General features: G+C 32.0%; 1 protein-coding gene across 1 annotated transcript; it reads right to left on the bottom strand.

The window, feature by feature from the left end:
• Positions 1–1,636: 1,636 nt before the first annotated feature.
• On the bottom strand, positions 1,637–10,664 carry LOC143236160 (uncharacterized). Its single transcript, XM_076474444.1, has 3 exons — positions 10,563–10,664; positions 3,941–4,093; positions 1,637–2,153 (listed from the first exon to the last, which is right to left on the bottom strand). The coding sequence occupies exons 1-3, from the start codon at positions 10,662–10,664 to the stop codon at positions 2,031–2,033; spliced, it is 378 nt and encodes a 125-aa protein (XP_076330559.1). The 3' UTR covers positions 1,637–2,030.

Below are 10,664 nucleotides of genomic sequence, written 5' to 3'. Positions count from 1 at the left end.
ACGTTCTGTGCTTATTGGATTCGAAAATAAAAAGTAATTTCCATAAACATTTTTAATGTCAGCACTACAATCATAAACGTCAACAGGAAGCTTTAAACACTCGGATACAATAATTCAGATTATGAAATTAATATCAATTTATTTGTTTAAAGTGGAATTGTAACCAACAATGGCAAATAGGTATTTTTATAATAACTTAGTATATCTCAAATTAAATCAATGTTTGAAAAATGCGTATCATGCTCACGTCATAATTGATCATCTAGCTAAGCCTAAGGAAAGATATGTGCCCGAAATGCATTGAAAATCATTTAATTGACAAAATGTTTTTTTATGTTCAGTAAGGTATTACCATTATTTTGTGTGTTTATTTGTTTTTCAATAATAAATTGAAATTGAGTCTAACTTTAAAGAAGTAAAATAATTATTACTTTATTTATTAAAACAGGAGGCAATTAAACAGCTTTTCTGTATTAAGTAAATAGTGACGTTAAAAAATGTATCTTAATATTTTATTGTTGGATGGTTACCTTTAATGCAAATATAGAGAGATTATTACGTTTAGCTCTTAGATAATAAATGTTACAAGCCGTTTTTATCCTGTCTCAAAACCAGTCAATATCTTTTATCCAAAAGACTGTTTGTTCTCAAACAAAACTAACTGAGCATATATCCTTTTTTCCTGAGAAAGTGAGAAAGTTTGAATCTTGGAGTGTTAGTTTCAAATATTTATATTTCAGCTATGTCTGTTTTATCATAAAGTCATCTTTAACACACTTAATAAGTTGTTCAGTTTTACAAAGCTATGCATGGTGGAATGGAGAGGAGGAGCAGGTCCCCTGTATCTTCAGCAGTGGGGAGAATGGTATACGTATTTGTCTCCTCCTATTAAACATACACACATATATGCAAATGTATATATTTAAATATAAATGCATATATCTATTTTTTACTGTTGTGTGAATGTGTGTGCGCGCGCGTGTAAGAGACTGGATCATATCGGATACTTCTGACCTTTTTTCAGAGATTCAACTGCTGTAAACGTGACCTGCTCTGCACTGCTTCTGACTTCACTCTTGTTCCGTGACCGTTTCGAAGGCTGTGTCCCAAATCACAACCTACACACTATTTGTCAGATACCCAATGCTTTAAGTCGAACTTTGGTGCGCTCTAAATATACCCTTTGACGACGTGTATAAACGTTTCGTTATTTTTAGAAATGGCATACAGTAAATACTGTACAAGTATATTTTTAAATAAAACTGTTAAACGTTAATACTTACAAAATACAGAAAAAAAACGAATTTTACTTTTTGTTTAATTACTAGCGTGAAAAGATAAAAAAATACCTTGTTAACTTTTAAATAAAGTGAGTTGTATTTTTTTAATAATTAGCTTAAAAATAAAGAGTAAAGGGGCGCTGCTTTAAACAGCAGTCTACTTTCTTACTGTTTCATGTTACAGCATTGGAAAAATAATTATGTTTTAGAACACACATAATGGAGAACCTATTTTAAAAATAGTAAAGTGATTAACCTTATTTATTTTTAAACAAAAATATAATGAAACGTTGTTGTTATCAATTCGGCAATTATATGATTGTATAAAAATATAATGCCAATGATAAAATACAATTAAATATCGCTATCAAGATAAAGTTCTTTTTAATAATTAATGACGTCATCCAATATATTTCTTAAAATGGTTCCCAACCTTACAGTCAAGACTTTTATTCATTGCTAAACCAGCATAAATAATTATGAAGGTAGTATTTATTAACCTCTAAACAGTAGAATGTATGCGATTCGAAAATTTGGACACACTGATCAACCTATGGAAAAAAAAAAAAAACGTCTTTAAATATTGAAGAATGTGTATAGCTTTTCATTATTTTATAATATTATTTGTCGAATATTGTTAACCCTAAAGAAGGCGAAAATTACCATATACACACGTACGTAAAACAAAAGTAGTATACAACATCGATGAACATTAGTCGTTGCTACTAATGTGGCCCATACATATGAGAACTAGACACCGATATCCTGTCCACACTGGATAAACTCATTAAGGGACAGGAGAGTCTGTGTTTGGCAGGCTGGGACTGTCCCCCCTAAGTTTGTGCAACGCCCTGGAATTCTCTTTGTTTCACACTGTTAAAGAAAAATACAAATAAATTAAATAACAAGAATAAAACCGAATAAAATCTGTATATCTATGTTTTCTAGTTTTACTAATTGTATATATACTCCAAGTATAAGCCATAACATCATAAATTACAGTGGTTTTAAATAATTTTGACCTCTCAATAAAATGATAATATAGGTGACATAAGAAGCGAATTTATCAAATATGTTTATACTTTCATAAAACATCAAAAGAATATAAACAATTACAAATACAGAGCAATCTGTATAACACGTAATTCAATAAACTGAATACTCACTGAGAAAATTGTACCTCTTCAGATTTTAAAATACGCAGTAATGTGTACATAGTTTAATTCCTAATATAAGTATTTATAGAAGCTACTTATCAGTTCATAAAAAGTAATAAATAATCATCTTGGATTATATTTCTTATAAGTTTAACACTTTTTCATATTTTTGACTAAATAATGGATATCGTCCTATTAGCGTTTAATTAAAAATTCAAATTAAATTAGCATTGTAGAACGGCGATAACGTAGCTCCTTAAGTTTCAAATAAGTTAACTAGTTAAAAAAAGATAAAATACAAGAGGATCCGAAACTGCACGGATACTATATTAGAGCACCCCTTTGCAGTTTGTAGCATCCCCAATGGTGAGAATTAGGGGTAATACAATATTATTTATATTTTAATAACATTGGGGTGGGAAAATTTACCCTCTGTAAAATAAGGCTTAAAAAACCTTTATTATTTTCATGTTAGTAGTAAGATAAATAATGAAAATATTTTAGTAGTAAAAACAAACAATAAAAATATTTTAGTTGTAAAATAAACACTGAAAATATTCTACTAGTAAAGTCAAACATTGAAAATATTTAAGTAGTTAAAATCAACAATGAAAATATTATACTAGTAAAAACAAACAAAGAAATTATTTTAGGAGTTAAAATAAAGAATGAAAATATTATACTAGTAAAACAAACAAAGAAAATATTTTAGGAATTAAAATAAAAAATGAAAACATTATACTAGTAAAAATAAACAATGAAAATATTCTACTAGTAAAAACAAACAAAAATATTTTAGTAGTAAAAATAAACAATGAATATATTATACTGGTAAAAACAAATAACATATTTTAGTAGTAAAAATAAACAATTAAAATATTCTACTAGTAAAAACAAAGAAAATATTTTAGGAGTTAAAATAAACAATGAAAATATTATACTAGTAAAAACAAACAAAGAAATTATTTTAGGAGTTAAAATAAACAATGAAAATATTATACCAGTGAAATCAAACAAAGAAAATATTTTAGGAGTTAAAATAAACAATAAAAATATTATACAAGAAAAACCAACAAAGAGATTATTTTAGAAGTTAAAATAAACAATGAAAATATTATACCAGTGAAATCAAACAAAGAAAATATTTTAGTAGTAAAAATAAACAATAAAAATATTACACTAGTAAAAACAAACAAAGAAAATATTTTAGAAGTTAAAATAAACAATGAAAATATTATACTACTAAAAACAAAGAACATATTTTAGTAGTAAAAATAAACAATTAAAATATTCTATTAGTAAAAACAAACAAAGAAAATATTTTAGGAGTTAAAATAAACAATGAAAATATTATACTAGTGAAAACAAACAATGAAAGTATTCTACTAGTAAAAATAAACAAAGAAAATATTTTAGTAGTTAAAATAAACAATGAAAATATTTTACGGGACAATAGTTTGTCTTCACACTTTCTGAATATTTCAACATCATTTTCGTTTATACCTCTTCGGTTTCGACATAACATTCAGGATACTCTACAGGTGGCGGTGTGAACGTTTTCCAAATATCGTTATTTCGACCATTTTTCACGTCTTCGTGCAGATTTTGATTTATGCGCAAAGCTTCCAGAAGTTTTCTAAAACTGTCATTATGCATCTAGAACAGAAAATAGTAAATTAAATTAAACTTTTAGATTCTGTTATATGCTGATAAAAAATATATTTTTCCGTTTGGTTATGTGCAGAAACTGAGCGGTGATGTGAGTAAACAAAATACATATATTTCACTTTGTGTTCTGTATACATAACAAACTGAAAACGTTCACCGTAACCCACCAATAAAAAGGAGAATACAACAAACGATATTGAGCTATTATTAAATATGTTGAGAAATGTGAATAGGGCATCTAAATGAAGTTTAGATTAAAAACAAAAGTTATAGTACGGTATTCTTCAAGAAATGTTAACATATTATGAAGTCCCTGCTGGGACAGGGTAACTCTTCGGATTTATAACAGTAAAATCAGGGGTTCGATTTACTTCAGTGGACAAACAGATAGCCTAATGTGGCTTTGCTATAAGAAAATACACAGTTCGTGGCATTATTCTATCAAAATCACAGAATTTTCTTCGAAATTATGTAACTATTTCAAGCAATAGTTTTGAAATAACAAGTATAATAGAGTAGATAGAGTATTTTTACTGTGAAAAACTGGGTGATCTAACAGACTAAAATCACTAGATTTATTAACATACTAAATTACTTGTAAAATACTGAATTACGAAATGTTACTCAAATACTAAGTTGAATAATGAAGAGAGAGTAATTAATGTAATACTTCGAAGTATTGTAGTTAACTTTGTAAATGACACATACCAGACACCTACATGGACGTTTTCATGGCTGAATTGTTTACCATTTAAAATATTCAATTGACTCCATGACGAAAAACTAATACAGTCAACAACATCTTAAACTGGCAATTAAAATACACTTCAAGAGCTCAATTATCATTCACTGCCTCTAACTCTAGTATTGTCATTATCAACAGACGGACCAAATTTAAACAAAGCCATTAACACAAATGATGAAATTATCAGGAAAGATACTTAGTATTTGTTGGATTCTGCACAATTTATGTGTCACAATCCACTTGGCAAGTATCTTGTAAGATTGAAACGCCCAGCGCACCATCAGTGATGTGTACTACTTTTTCAAAACGCAGTCTTGCAGAAGGAAGGACTTTTTAAACAATCTGGAAGCGCTAACAATGGAAGTGGTTTCCTTCCTCAAATATGGTCAAACTCGTTGGCTTACTGTAATAACAATATTCCAAAGATTTAAGATGTAACCAGGAGTGGTCAAGTTTTTAAAATAGCTGTAAAAGAGTACAGGACAATTGTTAAGAAGAACAAGTTAAACTCCACTACAAGCAGGATCAACGGAAACAAGGCACAGGTACTACTGGTAAAGATGACATTCTTGAAGAACTGAACCGTCTGGTGGTCAGAAAGCGTTCATCTCCTATTGTACATGTCCAGTATGAATGCATAAGCACACTGCTCTCAACTTTAGTCATGAGACTCATGAAGAAAAAAGGGAACGTCTCCCATTGAGTGAGGACTATTTAAAGTAAAAAAGTGAGAATGAATTGGAAATAGGAGCAGAAGCATGGCTGGCTGTCAACAAAGTTACATCACAGAAAAGATCTTCTAGTAAAAACGATGAAAGCCATGCAGTCTACAGTGACCTATCCGCAGAATAAACTGTCATTGGATAGTGACATCCTAAAGTTAGTGGAATGTTTGAGCCCTATGAATCAAAATCATGCTAATTAATTGGAACAAGTGAAATACTTGCTTAACGACTGCCATAATGAAATTCAGGAGGTTTTTGGATGAGCTTAGGATGTACATAAAAATAAAATACCCATAGCCACAGTAGATGGACAGCTTATACGTGCTTATAAGTAATAGAGTGAAATATTTGCTTTGGAGAACCCAGATGGCTCAAAGAAATATAATAAAGTGCCAAAGGTCATAAAAACTACTCCATGTCTGACCCATGGACAGGCAGACAATGAAAGTTCTTCCACCAGGGAGGTCTTCCATGGGAGATGAAGTTTTCATCGGTGTGCAAGCAATAAAAGACACAATAAGAAAGAGTAAACCAGAGCAAAAGGTCCCGCGTCTTGCAGTAGTTGGATCGCGCCTGTGAATATACAGTATGGAATAGCCCATCCGACATAGTCGGACTCAATTCCCTTTTCATAGACAAGCATCCCACCACATCCCAAGCCACTCAAACCAGAATACCCAGAAGACATAAATTTTCCCAGACAACTGAGGAACACCTGGATAACTTACCTATACAAGGTCAGCTCCCACTCTCTCCCCCTCCTCCACAACTCAACCCTTTATCACCACTGCCGCGATTAACTACCTTCGATAACCCACAGTGTCAGCCTTCTGAACCTTCTCCACCTTTGTCCCCCCTCCACCATGGTGGCCCAAGGATGAGGAATTTTCACCTTACACCAGGGCAATATTAAGGAACCCTTACCCCCTTGATTATTGATCCACTGTTTACTCTCTTTGTTTCTTCCAGCTCTGTTTATACGTACATCCCAGCTATTACAGAGCCTAGACCTCAACGTTATGAGATATCCTTATTCAAACTTCCTCGTCTATCCAGGGTACATTCAAGGTAGATTATTCGGCGCCCTGAACGTGAAAGTGGGTTTTCGCGGGGTACTCCCGTTTCCCCCCACCGCAAAAAATTTGGATACTTATGTACCCAGGTCCTGAAAAGAGGTCCGTAACCCTGTATTACTTTTCACTCATACTGCATCTACATCTGTCTGTTTCCTTACTCTGTTCGATTTCTCCTGTTCACAATATTTCTCGTTCTTCCTTTTCTCCTCCAGCTCATTTGGTCTCCATTACAGCAACATCCCACCACCCCAAGTCAAACATCAGAAATCTATCAAGACTCAAAACAGCCAAGTGTTCTCCTTACTCTTCTTAATGACTTTATCCTTCGTTCATGTGCGGGGCTGAAGAGAAACTAAAGTTTCTGAGCGCCCCATGTTTGCCTTAGGGTCTTTAAAACCTAAACTACTACCAAGTTTAAAATAAAAAAATAAAAAAGTAAACCAGATGGCAAAGTACACTCGATATCCATAAGAAGAGATGTAAATTTCTTCAAGATGTCCCATTTAGTAGAAAAAGAAAAGAAAACTCAAGAAGGGAGGGAGAAAAGGAAGAAGTAAACAAATGGAAAGAAACATGAAAAAAGAATAAGAAAATAGAAGAGTAGAAAAGTGTATACCAAGAAGAAATGAGAAAATGAAGGAAGAGAAGACGTGAGAAGAGGATGAGGAAAACATTGATGAAATGGCAATAGCCCATCTTTCATCTATTGAAAAACACACAAGAGACTAGAGAATGTAGTGGAAAAAAATCACTTGGAACCAAAACTGCAAAAAATACATGAACAAAAAGATCTTCAGGAAAAGGATGATCTCATGTCAGAGTATAAACGAAAAAAACCGAAGATCCACAAGGTTGAATAAAGTAACTGATCATTATGCTGATAGTCAATAACTGATTATTATGCTGATAGTCAGTAACTATTGTTACTTTAAGCAGACTGTCAGATCGCAGTGATGCTATAATCATAACCCTAACTGCCAAATTCAAGTTTTAGATTTAAATATCTTGTATTTTTTGCTTAAAGCGATACATATAAAGCAAACATTTCTGATAATATTTCTAGGATTTTTTACAATACGTAGCTTTATTCTTTTCCAATACTTAATAACCAACCGACTTTGCAGTAATGGTTGGAGTAGACTAGTTGTCTGAACATGATAAATGGTTGTAAATATTGTTGTGTGGATATTATTAGTTGTTCATAGTCAAGAATGATCAGCCAAGCTAGCTCTAATTCAGCCAAATCATAACGTACAAAATCGTGGCCCCTGATGAGAAAAGGCCAGGTTTATCCTCTCAGAAATATACAGATAAGTTGTCTTTTTTATGCATATTTATCAGTCTAGACAAAATACTTTTACGTGCAAGAAATGTGAAGATGCATTATAGAACTTGTACCATTTAATTTGAAAGTCACTCGGCATATTTGGTAACTTAGCAACCATATTTCATGAACTGTACACTATGAAAAATCCTAGTACCAGCGTGTTAAATAGAAATATGAACAGACCACCATGATAATAGCATTGAAAAACATGAATCCTGTACTTGACTATGTATTTAATAAGAAACAAATTTAGTTTACAGGTAGTGCATCATCACACAGAAAAACTGTGAGTAATGATACTGATTATTAAATTCATTACCTTTTAGACCTGTTCCTATTGGAGTTGGTTAGGGGCACTTAACTCATAGTTTGAGTGGTACGGATTCGAATTCCCCACCACCACCAGACATACTCGTTCTTCCAGCTACTATCCGTTGGTGAAAAAACAGCCCAAGAGTTAGTGGTGGGTGGTAATAAGTAACTCCCTTCCCTCTAGTCTCACACTGCTAAATTAGGGACAACTAATGCAGAAGCCCTCGTGTAGTTTTGCTTGAAATTCAAAACAAACCATATCCTTTTGTAGAACTAACATCCTTTAGAAAGATAATTTTTGTTGTTATACTTATCTATTGATGAACCCTTAATTTGAAGATTTATTTTTTGTTTATGGTGATTAATTTTAATAAAGTAAACTGTATCATTAAAATCCGTCAAGATAGTCGATAAAAAGGTGCTAAAATAACCTTTAATTTTGCTAATTTGAACCTTTAATTGTACAGACTTTAAGTCAAAAGCTGAATAACAAGTATGCACTTGTTTTATTGTTTCTGTGTTGTTTTTCAACCAAACCTTTCTCTGAAATAGTCTAATGAATTTCAGAGTCAGTCATTCTGTCAAGTTGTTTGCTACTCCAAGTCTCAATGTTTATAAAATTAATTTTCTGCTCTTGCTCAAATGTTGTTTATAACTGGTTTAGTGCTGCAGATAAAAAGATCCATAACTCGACACGCTTAAAACTTTCAGCTATGGAAATATTAAAAAATTGATAATCAGTCCCATTGTTCAATCAAAATTATTGTAGCAGTTGATGGTGCTTACTGACCAGTTGATGGTGCTTGCTGATCTCTTGCAAGCAGTTTTGTATTAGAGACTTCTATATTTAAACCCTGTAGGTCTCTGACTAGCTGTTCATCTACCCATTGACTGAAAATTCCATTTTTCATTTACATGGTGACTAAATATTTTACGATCATTCTTGAAGCTCCTTGCATTTACTATGTTGTAAATAATGCAGTTTTATCTATTTTATTGACTATTCAGCATGTCGGCCCCTTTTTTTTTTTTTGGACTTAAGTAAGCAAATAAGTCATTAATTAGAATAATGTTTGACATTTTAGAACTTACGTACAGCTTCAGTGTTGATACCAGTATCATTATGATTAGGCATTTATAGTAAAGTTACTCACTACCACGGGAAACGTTTTGTGCATGCCTAGTAACCTGTTTCATTAAAACATTATAGGAAAGTTTCAATGTAAATGTTAGCTGATTGGCATAACCGAATAAGCATTGATCGGTCCAACAAACCGACGCCGTATTGGAGAAATAACGTTGATTATAATTCCAAATTTACTACGTATATCTTCACGTAACGTAGCAAGCTTTCAATCACGCGTACAAATACACAGATAATCAGATCTGTTTGGAAGTATTTATGCTCAAGATATGTCTTTGAATTGGTGACGTCAATTTGACTCATTCTGACAAACCAGGGTGGCAGATGAAGCGCATATGACGAATAAAAATCTGTTTTGTTTTTCCATTGAACAGAATCTCTTAAATGCATATCTACAGTTTTGTTGGTTTTTTTTTTCAATATCCCTGTACACTGTATTTGGTATTCACTCTTCTATACAGCGAAATGTCACTAAATCGACAATGTGGGGTAAAATGAATAGTCGATAACTCCGACATGAAATATGTAATACCGTGTTGAATGGCACACTGTGAAAGGTCATGGCATGTGTACTTCGACCTCAAACTGTTCACATAGGGAACTAATACTATAAATTAACAAATATTTATAATTTCTAGAATATTGCATACATTTTTACTTATGAACACCATACTTTATCGGCGCTCCACATTTGTACGATATCACAGAACAAATGAATAAAGATAATTTATTATTTCAATCATTCTGTGATAATCTATTATATAAAGCTTCTCATAATGATAGAACATTATGATAGTATTCACTACAGAATGCAAGTGGATCTGGAAGTTTTATCAATTACAATTAGCTTACTCGGGACGCGAAATGTTGGTTTCAAAGTAATCTTCATGAGTCGTAAATAAGTTTCTTCATAACCACTGTTAAAAAGAACAATTCCGAATAAGTTTCTTCAAACTCCAATTACAAATATATAGGTACTTAGTGAAATATTCAGTTTAAAATAGTTTACAGATAATATTGACACATGTAGTTTTCTTTGTGTACAAACAAACACCAGAGCATGACTCCCTTAAAACTAAAATTTTGTAAGAAATTACATGATTTTTTAATGTGTGAAATGAAGCTTACGTGAGCCTGGCCACCAACTTTAGGAGTCACTTGTCCTGTCTCTCCTATAACTATAACAGTAAGCAAAAGAAAGAAGGTACTTGAAAGAGACTTGAGACTCAT

The sequence above is a fragment of the Tachypleus tridentatus genome, chromosome 13 (assembly GCF_004210375.1).
Source record: "Tachypleus tridentatus isolate NWPU-2018 chromosome 13, ASM421037v1, whole genome shotgun sequence".
In the NCBI taxonomy this organism is placed as follows: Eukaryota; Metazoa; Arthropoda; class Merostomata; order Xiphosura; family Limulidae; genus Tachypleus; species Tachypleus tridentatus.
This window is presented reverse-complemented; position numbering and strand designations above follow the sequence as displayed.